Raw genomic sequence first — 19,243 nt, forward strand, 5'->3', positions numbered from 1 at the left:
GCTCATTCATTAACAATTTAGGCTGTTGCAAGGGATGGGTGGTGCATATCTCCACTGAAAGGATTTGGAAAGAAGTTTTTAAAGAGATCGCCGAAGAGAGAGTAAAGTGCTTTTTGATGGATTCCTAGGAAATAAGTAAAAAGTATTTCCCTTATCCACTAAAGTTAGATAAATACATTTGCTGCCTTCACATATGCAAAGTAAGAAATCTCTGCATGAAGTCTGGGGCAGCTGTCCTTCAGTTTTACTGTCAATCAGTTTAGGTTATGATTTTTAATGGTCAAGAAATATTTAAAAAATTTAAAGGTTCAACTACTTTGCATCTTTGATTCTTTATTACAGACTCTGCTTAAAAAAACAAACATTCACATTCAGAAGTTTTTATTCAGAACCTTCCTCCAAACTTGAATAATGACACAATCCTTCCAGAACTGGCCACTGTTTGCATTAACAACGTTGTTTCTGAGTTCCAAGTATAACCTAAAAATGCTAACTGGTCACAATATTCTAATGATATTGAGCCTGTAGGTGGTGCCGTGAGCTTAACATTATGCCGCCAAACATTACGTGACTGTCAATCAACTGAACTAAAACCCTTTATGTCAATTCTAACTGTAGGACATTTACCACATGATGGCACTGTGGCATTTCCCAGAGAACATCAGACACCTTCATAAGGGTATTGGGCTGGATCTTGCTGGAAAAATAACGGTGTGTTAACGACGCACGCCGTTATTAATGTGCTAATCGCCCAGCAAGTTGGGGGGGGATTAAGAGTTACGGCATGAGTTGAAAATCTCCAGAACTTGCTGGTTGATTTACAGCACACCTCCGTTTGTTTTGCACAAATGGCATCTCGCCCTCAACCTCCCCACTATTTTTAAGAACTTGCTGGATTTGCACATTAATTGCCCATTAAGCCTGCCACAGAAAGTTAAGTCTGGCAATGAACAGCATAAGTACCTTAACAACAATCATTATTAATGACTGCCAATCAACCTCTCTGGCCCATTCCTCCTTCAGGTGGTAAATTGTTCTTAGAGATTTTAAAAATGTCAAGTTTTTTAAAATTCTCTCTTTTCCTTTGTCTCTTTCTTCCTCTCTCTCTTAATCCAGTCTTTCTTGCCTTCTCTATTTTACTTTCCGTAACGGATTTGAATCTAATTCACTCTCCTTCTCAGTCTTTCCTCTGTTTCTCTTTCAATCCTTGATCTCATTGGTTAAGGAGATAGCCTGTTGGTTCCACCATTCACAAATGTCCCAGAAGTCCTGTTTCCCTCACGGGCCAGTATCAGCTCACACTTCCAGGGCAAAAAATCTTTGAGCTGAAGGGTGCAGAAAAAAGTCTAACGAGGCTCGCCATGAGGTGCCCTGCTCCAGCAAGGTCCAGCCCACTGAAGTTAAGTCCATCATCCTCACCTCCAGGCCCATAGAAATCCAGGTTTCCATGCTCCTGTTTTAGTCAAGTCCTAAGCATTGGGTCTGCTCCACTTGCCAGTCCCTTCTGTTTAATTGTAAACAATTTTACAACACCAAGTTATAGTCCAACGATTTTTATTTGAAATCTACAAGCTTTCGGAGGTTTCCTCCTTCCTCAGGTAAATGTTCAGGAGCTCCTTGAAGCCTGTTTAATAGCAGTGGCACCGCTGGTACTGTGCCTCTCTTCCCCCAGCGTTTGTTAAAATAACTGTCCTGGTGGCTGGCTCATTCTGCCAAGCTGTCCTCAGTCGATCGCTTATCAGCCAGTCCTGTCGCTCGCTGCCACCACCCCCGACAGACGTGCGGTAACCAGAGGAAAAGCTGGCTGTCGATGCTGCATCTCTCTGTCCCCACCAATCGGCTTCTCCGCAGTCATGTTGTTAATTCATCTTCCACAGCGAAGCCCCTATCTTTAATTCATTAATTTTGTTGACTGCAGCCTGGGTCTTTATTTAATTAATGTTGCTGATGTCTAAGGCCCTTTTTGTTTATTGACCTTATATCTTTACTTAATTTTATTTCTCCAATTTATTTAAGGCTGTATAAAGAGCTTATTGAATTAATCTTTTTGGTGCAGATTTTTCCCTTTTCTGTCCAAAGCAACTTTAAATTCATGACTGACCAATCTTCATTTAATTCATTTTTGTCAGTTTAACCTTTTATTTTCAACTACTCAGTGCTATTTCCATTCCCGTTCCCGTGTCCTCTACCTTCTCTCCTCATCCTGTCCTCTTCCCCCCCCCCACCCCTTAAAGCTCTGGTGTCATTGGTTCCAACTGTGTAGCCACCTCATTTAGTCCCCATCCTCACTGATATCCTCCACTGAACCATGACTCTCTCCCCTCCCCACAACAGACCACGAATTCTCCTCCTTTGGTCCCTCCCTTCCCCCACCCTTGAACCCTGCTCTACCACTTTCCCTACAATGCCAGTCTCTACCCTACCCTACTCCTACCCCATCCCCCTGCTGTACTTTCCCCCCACTGCCCTATTCTTGCCCCTATCTTTGCAGTTCTACCTTAGCCTTTGTCCAATTATTTTCCACCCTCTAACCCTCCTTGACTCAAAGACTACACTTAGTATTGACTTCCACGTGCAATGTCATGGTCGATCGACTAGTCGTGAATAAAAGTGCTGCTGGTACAATCATGATAAAATATAAGATGCACTCCTGAGTTGTTCCAATTTGAGTTCTTCTCCACTTGGGAAGCTGGGAACTGTCACTATTGAGTCCCTCCAGCTAACGGTGGGAGGTTTGGGAACCTGCACGAACTCAGGGCTCAAGCCTCCCACATTTTCTCCCATATTTAACCTAGAAGCAATTTTTAAGTTTTAATAATATGTTTTTGTTATAAACAACAACTTCCATTTATATAGCGCCTTTAACATAACATCCCAAGGCAATTCACAGGAGCGTTATCAAACAAATTTGACACCAAGCCACATAAGGAGATAATAGGACAGCTGACCAAAAGCTTGGTCAAAGAGGTGAGTTTTAAGGAGCGCTTTAAAAGGAGGAGAGGTAGAGAGGTTTAGGGAGGGGATTCCAGAGCTTAGGGCCCGGGCAGTTGGAGGCCCGACTGCCAATGGTGGGTTGATTAAAAATCGGAGACGCACAAAAGTCCAAAATTGGAGGAGCGCAGAGATCTGAGAGGGTGGCAGGGCTGGAGGAGATTACAGAGATAGGGAGAGGCGAGGCCAAGGAGGGATTTGAAAACAAGGATGAGAATTTTAAAATCAGCCAGATTCAGGATTCATTCCCAAATGTCCAGCATCAGTTTTCAACTTGACAAAGAGAAAAGAGACTAGAATTGCTGGAATAAAAGGTGTCTGGTGTATTTTGATAAGCTCTCCCAAGAGGAGATGGTTTGACATTGAAACTGTCATTCATATGAGTTTGAGTTGACATAACCCATGTTGGAGAGAAGTAATGAGAAGCTATTATGTCCTTTCTTGTAGTGCTATCCAGCTGCCAAAGGTCACTGTACCATCACAGCGATGAAAGATGATCAACGGCTGGCTCTCCTCTGCAGTCCAGCTCTGTGACACTGCCATCGCAATGCAGGAATTACATCACTTCCAATGGCTTCTCCTTCTCTGTCTGCATGTATTCTAGGAGTCCATCCTCGGTCCCTTCATCCTCATTTGTATCGTACCCATTTATATCAGAAAGCTTGGGGTCAGATTCCTCATATATGCCTGTGGCACCTAGTACCAACTATCTGCCACCTCCATTGATCCAAAAGCTTTTGCTATACACTCATCCTTAATGTTGGACAGACAGCAAGAGTGAAATATCAGCAAAACCAAAACCATGCTCCTTTCTGGCTCCTACCAGGTGTGTCTGACCAACCTCCCTGCACCTCAACTCAGGCCGAGTCAGGACGTATGAAACTTTGGTCTTCAGCTTCATCCCAAATTCCACTGCCTCCTCCATATCCACTCCTTCCAACTCTGAAGAAATGCCTGCCTTGACCCCTATCACCACTAAAAGCCTCTTTCACCTCAAGACTCTACTCCCTGAACAATCTCCCAGCCAGTCTTAAACTCTTGACAAGTTACAACTCACTCAAAATGCCACAGGCCACATTCTCACTGATGCTCCCCTCTCCCAGCTCCATCAGCTCCCTGTGCTCCAGCCATTTGATTTTTTAAAACATCCATTCTCACTTTCAAATCCCCCCAGGGCCTTGGCCCACCCGATCTTAATGTCCTCCTCCAGCTTCACATTCCTGCACACTCCCTCTGCTCCCGATAGTGGCGGCCATTCATTCACCTGCTACACTCCTAGCCTCTGAAATTCCCTGCACCTGCTGCGTTGCTTTCAACAACCTCAAAATCCTTCTCTTCAACAGACCCTTCAGCCCCTCCACCCCCCATTCTAAATCAAAAGCAAAATACTGCGGATGCTGGAAATCCGAAAAAAAACAGAAAATGCTGGAGAAGCTCAGTAAGTCAGGCAGCATCTGTGGAGAAAGAAACAGAGTTAACGTTTCAGGTCGAAGACCTTTCGTCAGAACTGGAAGATGTTAAAAGAATTAAAGTTTTTGAGCAAGTACAGAGCCAGGGGAAGAGGGGGAGCAAGGGAGGGGAGGGGAGGAAAGAACAAAAGGGAAGGTCTGTGATAGGGTGGAGGGCACGAGTGATTAAATGACAAAAGGGATGATGGTGTAAGGCAAGGAAGGTGGTAATGGGACAGGTTAAGAAACAAAAGATTGATCAGGAGTAGTTGTAAATGGCAGCAGCAGAACCATTACCAACACTAGATGACCGAAAAAAATGGGAGCAGTGGTTATGATCTGAAGTTATTGAAATCAATGTTGAGTCCGAAAGTTTGTAAAATGCCTAAAGAAAGATGAGATGCTGTTCTTTGAGCTTACGTTGAACTTCATTGGAACAGTGTAAGAGGCCGAGGACAGAAAGGTTAGGGGAATTAAAATGGCAAGCGACCAGGTCAGGGTCAATCTTGCGGACAGAGCGGAGGTGTTCAGCAATGGCCCCGTTCTAATCCTGTTCTCATTTTCTCCCCCCTGCCACCCCCCGCCTTAATGTAAAGCGCGTCGAGACAGCCTCCTGCACATGAGGAGCGTTACAGAGATGCAAGTTACTGAAGCCAAGGCTGTATAAATGTGCATAATTAACAAATGGAGGAAGAGGACAACAGCCAATTCATTGGAGTCTTATTCTGCAACAGGAGCCTTGTGTAAACTGCGTACTGAAGCAAACCGCACACAAAGTCTGACGTCTTCAGTAGAGATGGGGAAAATAGCTCATGGTTGAATATGGTTTCCAAGAGCATGAAATCTGCAGAGTCCTTATTACTGGGTCAGATTTTAAGTTACATCAAAATCCCAACTGATGGTGATTAAAACATCCCAGCTTTCGTACAGCTCCCAAGTCCGCTCTCGACGTTAAAACGAGAGCAGCGGAAACGAGTGTTTAAACTTTGTTGGCACCTTCTTGTGAAGTGAGGCCATGCAGCGAAGTAATACAAGTTTGTGAAGAGAGTGTTAAATGTGCTTTCATAACCTTTAAAACAGAGAGTAGACTATAGGGAGCATTAGCAGCATAAGGTGATGGCTCTGATCCAATTAATGTTAAAATGCTCAAGCATACAGCCAATATCCCTACTGTTATGATTACTTCCCCTTTCTATGGAGACCCATAGGAATGCCTGCTCCACTATCAGCCTCATGTGTATCTGTAGGAAGCCCTATCGATCAGCAGTAGGCCAGTTTTTGGTTCCCAATCATTACACATCTGAGCTTCAAAACTTCGGAGGCAGCTGAGCTTTCAGCTCTCATGTACTCAGATTATACCGAACGAACTGTCCTGTTTTAGGACGACTGACACCCAGGATGGGATACTGATTATAGGCGACATTCCCCGTTCCCCCTCAGTACGGTAGCTCTCTGTAGAGAGGGGAGCCTCCCTCAGCATGGGGTACAATAGGATTCAAAAACACTGCGTACAAGGTTATTCTAAAGTGCTGAAAAAAAATTAAAACTACAATTCCTTCTGCATTTTTACTTGATTAAAACAAAATGATTGACGGCTTTAATAGCAAAGATTTTATAATCTGAACTGAGGTTTTAAGTGTTTAATCAGATGAGCAAAGTTTCCAAGATGACAGAATACCTTAAAGTTTTGTACAAGTACCAAGGATCCTTAGTCCAAGTCAGATCGACAAATCACTAGTTAGTAAATTGTGTATTTTTTTTTAAACTGAATATTTGATTTACGCAGTTTGCGATGCAATTTATTTAGAATTAAAAGAAAAGGGTCATAATTTCTTCGGGAATAATTTTTCATCTGTTTGTTCTTACTATAAAGACACTGGTACTTACATTAAAGCCCCACATGTTGATGTCAATACACGGTTCACCTTCTTTATTGCCTTTCGGTGAAATCTGATTCAGAAGATGATAGTAGGCCCTCGAATCCTGAAAAACAAACAAAAAGAGGGTCTTCATATGTTAAAATGAAAATAGATCAGATACAAAGACCACGCTTAACAAAAATAGATGTAATGGAATAGCAATGGTAAGATTTAAATTGATGCCATTTATTGAGTTATGAAAGGTAGCTGCAAAGAATTTTCATTTATATAGCGCCTTTCATGTCCTCAGGACATCCCAAAGTGTTTCACAGCCAATGAAGTACTATTCAAGGGTAGTCACTTTTGCAATATAGGAAACGTGGCAGCCAATTTGCAGATAGCAAGGTCCCACAACTTGCAACATGATAAATAACCGGATAATGTGTTTTAGTGATGCTGGTTGAGAGATAAATATTGACCAGGCCACCAGGAAGAACTCCCCTGCTCTTCTTCAAAATAGTGCCAGGGGATGCACTTAAGCGTCAGCCTAGATTATGCGCTCAAGTCGGACTTGAACCCATAACCTTACGACGAGAGTGCTACCCACTGAGCCAAGACTGACAGCTCTCAATTCAGGACAAGCTGAAAATGTCAAATTAAAGTTGTACTGGGGGCAAAGGAAGCCATTACAGGTGAAAATTAGGCCAATGGGGGGACTGAGTTATGCAGGTCTATAAATTCATGGGAGGCATACTTCCTTGATCAGTATGTTTCCAGCCCAACGAGGAAGGAAGCAGTGCTGAATCCACTTCTGGGAAATGAAGTGGGGCAAGTGGAGCATGGTTTAGTGGGAGAGCATTTGGGAAACAGTGATCAAAATATTACATTTATAGCAGTTGTGGAAAAGAACAAGGAAAAATCAAATGTGGATATATTCAATTGGAGGAGGACTAATTTCAGGTAGTTGTAAAGGGATCTTGATTGGAATCTCAAAGATTGGCAGGTTAAACAGCAAATGAGCAATGGGAGGCCTTCAAGGAGACAACAGTTTGGGTACAGGCTAGACACATTACCATGAGGGGGAAAGGAAGGGCATCCAAAGCTAGAGCTCACTGGATAATGAAATATATAGAGATTAAAGTGATACAGAAAAAGGAGGCTTATGATAAATGTCGAGTTCGTAATTCAGCAGGGAACCAAGCTGAATACAGAAAGTACAAAGGAGAACTGAAAAAGGAAATAAGAGGGGCAAAGATTAGCGGGTAACATAAAAGGGAACGTAAAAGTCTTTTATAAACACAGAACCATAGAAAAGATACAACACAGAAGGGGGCCAATCGGCCCATCGTGTCCGCGCCCGCTCGTAGAACAACCAGGTGCCCATTCTAATCCCACCTTCCAGCACCCGGTCTGTAGCCCTGCAGCTTACAGCACTTTAGATGCAGGCCCAAATACTTGTTAAAAGAGTTGAGGGTCCCTGCCTCTACCACATATAAGTAGTAAAAAGGTAGTCAAAGGAAGGGTCGGGCTGATTAGGCACCAATGAGGAGATAGATCTTCTTGTTGAGGCAGAGGGCATGGCTGAGGTACTAAATGAATACTCTTCACTAGAGAAGAGGATGCTGCCAATGTAACAGTACGGGAGGAAGTAGTGGAGAAGCTGGATAGGATAAAAATAGATGAAGAAGAGGTACCTAAAATGTTGGCAGTACTCAAAGTAGAAAAGTTGTCCAGCCCATATGGGATGTATCCTAGGTTACTAAGAGAAGTGTGAGTAGAAATTGCGGAGGTTCTGGTCACAATCTTCCAATCCTCCTTAGATATGGGAGTGGTGCCAGAGGACTGGAGAATTGGAAATGTAACCCCCCGTTCAAAAAAGGGGAGGGGGATATACCCGGCAATTACAGGCCAGTCAGCCTAATGTCGGTGGTGGGGAAACTTTGAGACACATTAATCCGGGACAAAATTAATTGGCACTTGAAAAAATATGGGTTAATAAATGAAAGCCAGCACAGATTTGTTAAAGGTAAATCATGTCTGACTAACTTGATTGAGTTCTTTGATGAAGTATGGGGATGGGTGATGAAGGTAGTGCAGTTGATGTTATGTAGATGGACTTTCAAAAGGCATTTGATAAAGTACCACATAATAGACTTGTTAGCAAAATTAAAACCCATGGGATTAAAGGGTGCGTGGATACAAAATTGGCTAAGGGACAGAAAGCAGAGAATAGTGGTGAACAGTTGTTTTTCAGACTGGAGGGTAGTATACAGTGGTGTTCCCCAGGGGTCGGTATGAGGACCACTGCTCCTTTGGAGATATATTAATGACGTAGACTTGGGTAGACAGGGCATAATTTCAAAGTTTGCACTGGACATGAAACGCGGAAATGTAGTAACAGTGAGCAGGATAGTAACAGACTTCAGGAAGAAATAGACAGACTGGTGAAATGGGCAGACACATGGTACATGAAATTTAATGCAGAGAAGTGTGAAGTGATACATTTTGGGAGGAAAAAAAGAGGCAATATAAACTAAATGGTACAATTTTAACAGGGGTGCAGGAACAGAGAGATACTTGGCTTTATAAATAGAAGTATAGAGTACAAAAGCAAGGAAGTTATGATGAACCTTTATAAATCACTGGTTAGGCCCCAGCTGGAGTATTGTGTCCAATTCGCAGCATCACGATTTAGGAAGGATGTCAACGCCTTAGAGAGGATGCAGAAGAGATTTACTAGAATGGTACCAGGGATGAAGGACTTCAGAGAGATTGAAGAAGCTGGTGTTGTTCTCCTTTGAGCAGAGAAGGTCAAGGGGAGATTTGATAGAGGTATTCAAAATCATGAAGAGTTTTGATAGAATAAATAAGGAGACATTGTTTCCAGTGGCAGTAGGGTCAGTAACCAGAGGATACAGATTTAAGGTAACTGGCAAAAGAACCAGAGGCGACATGAGGGAAAAGAAATTCAAGCAGCAAGTTGTTATGATCTGGAACGCACTGCCTGAAAGGGTGGAGTTAGATTAAATAATAACTTTCAAAAGGGAATTGGATAAAATGCTTGAGGTGGAAAAATTTGCAGTGCTATGGGGAAAGAGCAGGGGAGTGGGGCTAATTGAATAGCTCTTTCAAAGAGCCGGCACAGGCACGATGGGCTGATTGGCCCATCCTTCTGTGCTGTATCATTCTATGATTCTACAATAAATGCAGAGAAAACATTTACACCAATGAGTTACGACAGCACCACTTTTACTGACCACAAGATGGCACTGCTTTCCTTTTAAATCTGGTCAAAGAACTCTGCAAACACAGCTGGAGGGGGGAGGGAATCCCAGACCCTGTGATTTGGGGGGGTGGGGTAAATCCCAGGCCCTGTCATTTGGGGGGTGGGGGGTAGAAATCGCAGGCTCTGTGATGAGGAAACCATGAGGGGTTTTGATAGAGTAAATAAGGAGGAGCAGAAGGGTTGGTAACCAGAGGGCATGGATTTGAAGTAATTGGCAAAAGAACCAGAGGGTCGATGAGGAGAAATTGTTTAATGCAGCGAGTTGTTATGATCTGGAATACACTGCCTGAAAGGGTGGTGGTAGCAGATGCAATAGTGACTTTCAAAAAGGGAACTGGATAAATATTTGAAGTGGTAAAAATTACAGGGCTATGGGGAAAGAGTAGGGGAGTAGGACTAATTGCTCGCTGTGTAAAAAAATGTTACCCCTATGGTTCGTATGCCCATTATCTTAAATCTGACTCCTCTGGTTACTGACCTTCCTGCCAGTGGAAACAATTTCTCCTTATTTACTCTATCAAAAACCCATAATTGTTGGTTACCGGTGGCTTGGAGGAATGGTTCAAAGTACGTATACATGGCGGTACATCTGAAGAGGTTACAGCGCAATAGCTGATGTTCTTGAGAGATACTGATCAGGAGAGAAAAAGTAAGTTAAATGTAGAAATTCAACAGTAGCAGAAAGTCAATGCAGTGGATTTTACTTAATGAACTTAAAACTTCATGTATACAAGAAAAATTACAAGAATTCACTGACCCTCCTAAACCTACACCAGCATCTGTAACATAATTTATTAATGTAAGGAATCTTACAACACCAGGTTATAGTCCAACAAATTTATTTTAAAATCACAAGCTTTCGGAGATTATCCCCTTCGTCAGATGAATGAATGAAAAGGTTCTCAAATCGCATATCTTATACTATATTGGGACAGCATCACACCAATCAAAAGGTGTCGTTGTTATTCAAACAGGCCAGTCACGGAGAACAGCACGTCCCAGTACACTGGATATACATTGTGTCAATTACACAGGCAGGCAGAAAGAAACTCAAAATGGCAGAGAGAGAGAGAGAGAGAGAGAGAATATTAAAAAACATATAATTTTTTTCCCCCTTTTTGCTGGTGGGGTTACGTGTAGCGTGACATGAACCCAAGATCCCGGTTGAGGCCGTCCTCATGGGTGCGGAACTTGGCTATCAACTTCTGCTCGACGATTTTGCGTTGTCGTGTGTCTCGAAGGCCGCCTTGGAGAACGCTTACCCGAAGATTGGTGGCTGAATGTCCATGACTGCTAAAGTGTTCCCCGACTGGGAGGGAACCCTCCTGTCTGGCGATTGTTGCGCGGTGTCCGTTCATCCGTTGTCGCAGTGTCTGCATGGTCTCGCCAATGTACCATGCTCCGGGGCATCCTTTCCTGCAACGTATGAGGTAGACAACGTTGGCCGAGTCACAGGAGTATGAACCATGTACCTGGTGGGTGGTGTCCTCTCGTGTGATGGTGGTATCCGTGTCGATGATCTGGCATGTCTTGCAGAGGTTGCCGTGGCAGGGTTGTGTGGTGTCGTGGACGCTGTTCTCCTGAAAACTGGGTAATTTGCTGCGAACGATGGTCTGTTTGAGGTTGGGTGGCTGTTTAAAGGCGAGCAGTGGAGGCGGGGGATGGCCTTAGCGAGGTGTTCGTCGTCATCGATGACATGTTGAAGGCTGCGGAGAACATGGTGTAGTTTCTCCGCTCCAGGGAAGTACTGGACGACGAAGGGTACTCTGTTGGGATCGGCTCAGACGAGGAGGAACGCGATGGACACCTACAGACGCTCTCGTAAGAACGGGATATGACGCTCGACTTGTCGATCGACAGTTCCGACGGGCCACAGCGAAGAATCGCATAGACCTCCTCAGAAGACAAACACGGGACGCAACCAACAGAGTACCCTTCGTCGTCCAGTACTTCCCTGGAGCGGAGAAACTACACCATTTTCTCCGCAGCCTTCAACATGTCATCGATGACGACGAACACCTCGCTAAGGCCATCCCCACGCCTCCACTGCTCGCCTTTAAACAGCCACCCAACCTCAAACAGACCATCGTTCGCAGCAAGTTACCCAGCTTTCAGGAGAACAGCGTCCACGACACCACACAACCCTGTCACGGCAACCTCTGCAAGACATGCCAGATCATCGACACGGATACCACCATCACACGAGAGGACACCACCCACTAGGTACATGGTTCATACTCCTGTGACTCGGCCAACGTTGTCTACCTCATACGTTGCAGGAAAGGATGCCCTGGAGCATGGTACATTGGCGAGACCATGCAGACACTGCGACAACGGATGAACGGACACCGCGCAACAATCGCCAGACAGGAGGGTTCCCTCCCAGTCGGGGAACACTTTAGCAGTCAAGGACATTCAGCCACCGATCTTCGGGTAAGCGTTCTCCAAGGCGGCCTTCGAGACACACGACAACGCAAAATCGTCGAGCAGAAGTTGATAGCCAAGTTCCGCACCCATGAGGACGGCCTCAACCGGGATCTTGGGTTCATGTCACGCTACACGTAACCCCACCAGCAAAAAGGGGGGAAAAAATTATATGTTTTTTAATATTCTCTCTCTCTCTCTCTCTGCCATTTTGGGTTTCTTTCTGCCTGCCTGTGTAATTGACACAATGTATATCCAGTGTACTGGGACGTGCTGTTCTCCGTAACTGGCCTGTTTGAATAACAACGACACCTTTTGATTGGTGTGATGCTGTCCCAACATAGTATAAGATATGCGATTTGAGAACCTTTTCACTCATTCATCTGACGAAGGGGATAATCTCCGAAAGCTTGTGATTTTAAAATAAACTTGTTGGACTATAACCTGGTGTTGTAAGATTCCTTACATTTGTCCACCCCAGTCCATCACCGGCATCTCCACATCATAATTTATTAAACCAGACGTTTCTGCTACCAACAGAGTACCCAGCTCAGAACATGGCCTGTCTTGTAGCTGCTGGCTACAGAGCTGTCTATGACAGTGGACTTCCCCCTCAGAAACCAGTCTCACGTTCTCTACACCCTTTCTTACTCTGCAGCTTGGCCTAATTTAATGGGAATCAATTAGGTGTTTTACACAAATACAAGAGTAAGGTTTAGGTGTTAGCATTGGCTCAGTGGTAGCACACTCACTTCTGAGTCAGAAGGTTGTGGCCTCAAGCCCCACTTCAGAGACTTGAGCACATAGTCTAGGCTGACACTCCTGGTGCAGTACTGACGGAGTGCTGCGTTGTTAGAGGAGCAGTACTGAGGGAGTCCTGTACTGTCAGAGGTGCCGTCTTTCGGATGGGACATTAACAGAGGCCACTGGGTTAAGTTACGAGGAGAGATTACACAAATTAGGGTTGTATTCTCCGGAGTTTTGAAGGTGAAGGGGTGATCTGATCGAAGTTTATAAGATATTAAGGGGAACAGATAGGGTGGATAGAGAGAAACTATTTCCGCTGGTTGGGGATTTTAGGAGTAGGGAGCACAGTCTAAAAATTAGAGCCAGACCTTTCAGGAGCGAGATTAGAAAACATTTCTACACACGAAGGGTTGTAGAAGTTTGGAACTCTCTTCCGCAAACAGCAATTGATACTAGCTCAATTGCTAAATTTAAATCTGAGATAGATAGCTTTTTGGCAACCAAAGGTATTAAGGGATATGGGCCAAAGGCAGGTATATGGAGTTAGATCACAGATCAGCCATGATCTCATCAAATGGCAGAGCAGGCACGAAGGGGTGAATGGCCTACTCCTGTTCTTATGTTCACTTCTACCTTTTTACAGGACATAAAAGATCCCATGGCACTATTTGAAGAGGAGTTGGGGAATGTCCTGGCCAATATCTATCCCTCACCCAACACCCAACAGATTATCTGGTCACAATCTCATTGCTGTTTGTGGGATCTTGCAGTGTGCAAATTGGCAGTGGGACTTGGTGCTGTCTTAATGAGGTATACTGAAGACATCTAATCTGCAAAGTGCCTGCGCATTTTACCCAAGTGTCTAAGCACCATTATCCATTACTTGCAGAAAAATTTCCTGTGTGTAACAAAATCGCAAACCCATTTATAAAGAACAAATTTATGATTTAGTTACATGTTGTACACAGATCACCTCCCATAGTATTTCATTTGCAATTGTAATTCTTGAACCATTCTCCCTGCATGTTTCCCCAACCAAAATAACCGTTTCACAAAGAAACCATCTCACTTCAGGGTCGCCGCACACCAAAAAACATTAAATGCTGACAAGCTCTTTGTTGTAGGATCTACATCCAAAATCATTACTTCAGGTAAATTTATTAATATTCATTAGTACCTGTATCTTACACAAACAACAAGTTTTTGAGCACACAGAGCTTGAGCATAGGGGTTGGTAAAGACAGAGTGAACCTTTAATGCAGTGAATTGCTAACAGAGTGAGGACTTTCAACTGGAATTTGGTGAGTGTGGGAATTCACTGGTAAGTACTATGTTTTATTTTAAACTGAAATTTAAACTTAGTTTAATAACTTTAAAAAGCTGCAAGTCAGTGCTGCAAACAGTGGCAGTTAGTAGTAACAGACAATCAGCTATAAGTAGATTCCTGACTAGGTTTTAATTATTGTGGCTGGAAGCAGTCTAACCAATTGTAACTAGGGTGTGTCAGAAAGGTATATAGTACAAGGACCCAGAGCACAGAGGTTGGTGAAGACCGACAGTAAATTGCTACAGAGTGAGGACTTCCAACTGGCAATTTGGTGAGTGTGGGAATTAGATGCAGAGGAGGAAGGAGGTGCTAAGTGATTTAAACCAAAGAACCACAGACCAAGACTAAGCGGAGCATAAAGGGAGTCATAAAAGGAATCAAAAATCAAGTGATGTCACAAGACAAGGAGGAGTGCCAAAGGTAAGTCAGTAACTGTTTAGTTCATTGGTTGGTGTTTTTAGTGGATATTGGGGATATAAAGGAGTGGGAGCAGAGCGGGGATATAAAGGAGTGGGAGGGGAGGCCTGGGAGCAGAGCAGGGATATAAAAGGAGTGGGAGCAGAGCAGGGATTTAAAGGAGTGGGAGGGGAGGCCTGGGAACAGAGCCGGGATATAAAGGAGTGGGAGCAGAGCAGGGATTTAAAGGAGTGGGAGGGGAGGCCTGGGAACAGAGCCGGGATAATAAAGAATGAGATAATGACAGTAGTGAGAAAGGACAATCAGGATGTAGAATTAGTATGGGTGGAGCTAAGAAATAACAGGCAAAATGGAAAAGGAGGAACCAACTGGTGAACAGGCTATTTTAGATCTAGCATTGTGTAATGAGACAGAATTAATTAGTAATCTTATAATAAAGAATCCTCTGGGGAAGAGTGATCATAATACAATAGAATTTCATATTGTGTTTGAGAGTGATGTAGTTAAGTCAGAAACGAGAGTCTTAAATTTAAACAAAGCCAATGATGTAGGTATGAGGGGCAAATTGGCTAAGGTAGATTGGAAGATTAGATTAAAAGATATGATGGTAGATAAGCAATGGCAAACATTTAAAGAAATAATGCATAATTCTCAACGAATATACAACCCCTTGAGGAACAAAAACTTCGCAGGAAAAGTGATCCAACCGTGGCTAACTAGACAAGTTAAGGATAGTATTAGATTAAAAGAGGCTTACAATGTTACCAAAAAGAGTAATAAGCCTAAGGATTGGGAGGATTTTAGAAATCAGCAAAGTATGACCAAAAAATTGATGAAGAGGGAGAAAATTGAATTGGAGTAAACGAGCAAGAAACGTCGAAACAGATTGTAAGAGCTTTTACAAGTATGTAAAAAGGAAGAGAGTAGCAAAAGTAAACGTGGGTCCTTTAGAGGCAGAGACAGGAGAAATTATAATGGGGAATAAGGAAATGGCAGAGACATTAAACAAATATTTTGTATCTGTCTTCACGGTAGAAGACACAAAAAACATACCGGAAATAATGGAGAACCAGGGGTCTAATGAGAGTGAGAAATTTAAAGTAATTAAGATTAGTAAAGAAAAAGTACTGGAAAAATTAACGGGACTAAAGGCAGACAAATGCCTTGGTCTTGATGGCCTACATCCTAGGGTTTTAAAAGATGTGGCTGCAGAGATAGTGGATGCATTGGTTTTCATCTTCCAGAATTCCCTCGATCTAGAACAGTCCCTTTGGATTGGAAGGTAACAAATGTAACCCCATTATTCAAGAAAGGAGGGAAAGAGAAAATAGGGAACTACAGGCCAGTTAGCCTGACATCAGTATTGGGAAAATGCTAGAATTTATTATTAAAGAATGTAGTAACAGGTCACTTAGAAAATCATAATATGATTAGGCAGAGTCAACACTGTTTTATGAAGGGGAAATCATGTTTGACAAATCTATTAAGAGTTTTTTTTGAGGGTGTAACTAGCAGGGTAGATAAGGGGGAACCAGTGGATGTAGTATATTTGGATTATCAAAAGGCATTCGATAAGGTGCCACACAAGAGGTTGTTCCACAAGATTATGGCTCATGGGATTGGGGATAATATATTAGCATAGATTGAGGATTGCTTAACAGACAAATAAAAGAGTAGGAATAAATGGGTCATTTTTGAGTTGGCAAGCTGTAGTTAGTGGGGTGCTGCAAGGATCAGTGCTTGGGCCTCAGCTGTTTACAATATATATATATATATCAATGACTTAGATGAGGGGACCGAGCGTAACATATCCAAGTTTGCTGACGATACAAAGCTAGGTGGGAAAGTAAGCTGTGAGGAGGACACAAAGCTGCAAAGGGCTATAGACAGGTTAAGTGAGTGGGCGAGAAGGTGGCAGATAATGTACAATATGGGGAAAAGTAAAATTATCCACTTTGGTAGAAAGAATAGAAAAGCATTTTATTTTTAAAAGGTGAGAGACTAAAAAATGTTGGTATTCAGAGGGATTTGGGTGTCCTTGTACACAAATCATAGAAAGTTAACATGTAGGTACAGCAAGCAATTAGGAAGGCAAATGGTATGTTAGCCTTTATTGCAAGGGGGTTGGAATACAAGAGTAAGGAGGTCTAGCTGCAATTATATAGGGCTCTGGTGAGACCACACCTGGAGTACTCTGTACAATTTTGGTCTCCTTACCTAAGGAAGGATATATTTGCCTTAGAGGGAGTGCAACAAAGTTCACTAGATTGATTCCTGGGATGAGAGGGTTGTCCTTTGAGGAGAGATTGTGTAGAATAGGCCTATATTTTCTGGAGTTTAGAAGAATGAGAGGTGATCTCATTGAAACTTATAAGATTCTTAGAGGGCTTGACAGGGTAGATGCTGAAAGGCCATTTCCCTTGGCTGGAGAGTCGAGAACCAGGAGGTATAGTCTCAGGATAAGGGGTCAGCCATTTAGGGATGACAAAAAAAATTCTTCACTCAGGAGGGTTGTGATTCTTTCAAATTCTCTGCCGCGGAGGGCTGTGAATGCTGTCACTGAGTATATTCAAGACTGAGTTTGATAGATTTTTGGACACTAAGGGAATCAAGGGGTATGGGGATGGGGCGGGAAAGTGGAGTTGAGGTACAAGATCAGCCATGATCTTAATGAATGATGGAACAGGCTTGAGGGGCGTATGGGCTACTGCCGCTCCTATTTCTTATGTTTTAAAATTTGAAATTGATGCTGATCCCAATCTGCATAAAATTTCACCCAGAATGGAATCATTTTCCATAACCTGCAGCATGAAAGCTTCCCGCTTATACATAATTTCACAAGTGCAAGTACCTTGATATCAGAGTGGAAGTTGTTGATTTTCGGCCAACCTGCATTCTCCAAATGGTAATTAGCCCATCGTAACAGCAGCTCTTCTGGAGACAGTTTCATCAGATCCTCCAGACTCTCACCATCACGGAGTAAAGCAACCAGCGCTAAGGGAACAGATTCCATTTTAATCTAGAGCCTCACTCTCCGACAGGCACTATTCATTGGGTTCATATGGGTGCCAAATATTACATATATATTAACAATGCTACAATGGAGGCAATTTTTGACTTTGACAGTTAGTAACATAGGGATTGCTACCAAAGTCCAACATCTACTTCGCCTTCTACCTTCCCGGTCGGTAGTTGCATAATGGAGTTGTTGACTAATCATAGCAATCAATCTCTGTCAACGAGTCTACAACAGACCCAGGTATGAGGCAAGGAAACCTCCAGTGGAGGAGAGTTTGGGATCACCTGGGTAGTAATCTGGCAGAGCAGATCATCTGCCCTTTAAAGAAACTGCCTGATTTTCATCCCATTGATTTCAAAGGGGTTTTAGCACGGCCGGGTTCTACCACGGTCAGGCGATCCGCTCCACCAGGTGGCCATGTTGAAAGTTACCCCCAATATATCTACACACTACAATTCATACCCTATTGCTCCTTAACATACTGCACCTCTGGGCTTTAGTCATCTGTCCTGAGAACAATTAACTTTGTTTTAACAGTAAATTCTGTGTCACAGCACCTCTTTCATCTAAAAAGGTTTTCAAACTGGGGTCTTTTGAACTGATTTCGGAGAAACCAGAGATCAGATTTCTGCCGTTGGCTTATTTACTAGCGCATTATTTCAATAGCTGTACACTAATCAGAAATGATTTCTGTGACGGTGTCGCTGTTTTCCTGTGGCACTGTCTTTTGTAAGTTAGAACAAGGAATTCCCAGGAATGTCCTAATAGTTGCAGAGGGTGCTTCACGTGGAAAAAGTTCAAAAATTACCACCTTAATCCGAGCGATTCACTTTTAGCCAATTTCTCAGCATTCTTAAATTATATGCTCATTTGAAAAGACCTAACCTAGCAACTTGTCCAAATTCCACATATAGATAGAAGTAAAGTGAATAACATAAGAAGGCTGTGACAAAAATGCTTTAGCAGCAAAAGAAATCTTGATTAATCATTCGACAGTGCTACAGTTCTGGATCATTAATAAAATCAATGAGCTGCACAGATCAAAAGTGCATCAGATTTAATAATCATTTCAGGTACACATTGAGATTCAATATGTGCAACATTGAACTATCAATGCACCAGTCACAACTGGACTATTGTTATTGGCAGCTTATCCGATACATAGGTTTGTTTGGAGATAGCAGCTGAAATTCCAGATGTTTGCTACAGTGATTCTCATTCGTGTGTATGGAAAGATCATCATTGTGAATCAAAATATGGGATCACATAGCCCAAGGAAAATACGAGTCAAGTTTCAAAAAGCTGAATATCTAAAGTCTCACCCACCATCGTAAAAGAGAATTTTATTACATTCAATACTGCTGTACAAATAGTTTGAAGTAGGAGGTTCTCCATTGAGAAGTAGGTTATGTCACCGTTAGCAAATACTAACGGAAGAGTAATCAGTAACTGTTGCATCTGCTGCAGGATGGCATTTAATTGACTGTAATATAGCGCGGGAAGCACCAGATCTACACTGACTCCTGAACACGTGACCCTGAATTCAAATTGACCCCTAACTATGGTGGATGAAATAAAAAATTCTCAAATGACATGCTGTCACTCAATTAGTTTATCTGCATGGTTTCACTCCCAAGTCTTGCAATGGTCAGTTCACATCATTTATCATGACAATCACCCATCCTCTGCTCCACACCTCCCCAGAACGGAGTGGCATTGGAGATA

The 19,243-nt window shown here is 42.9% G+C and overlaps 1 protein-coding gene across 1 annotated transcript in view; it reads right to left on the reverse strand.

Annotated features, from left to right (window-relative positions):
- The window catches only part of pls3 (plastin 3 (T isoform)), a 108,586-nt gene that overhangs the window by 19,060 nt on the left and 70,283 nt on the right, over positions 1 to 19,243 (reverse strand). Inside the window, exons 8-9 of the mRNA XM_067996817.1 lie at positions 17,351 to 17,493; positions 6,327 to 6,422 (exon numbers count right to left, since the gene is read on the reverse strand). Coding sequence (XP_067852918.1) covers positions 6,327 to 6,422; positions 17,351 to 17,493 — 239 coding nt within the window. The remainder of the gene's footprint in view (positions 1 to 6,326; positions 6,423 to 17,350; positions 17,494 to 19,243) is intronic.

Source organism: Heptranchias perlo, chromosome 15 (genome assembly GCF_035084215.1).
Source record: "Heptranchias perlo isolate sHepPer1 chromosome 15, sHepPer1.hap1, whole genome shotgun sequence".
NCBI lineage: Eukaryota > Metazoa > Chordata > Chondrichthyes > Hexanchiformes > Hexanchidae > Heptranchias > Heptranchias perlo.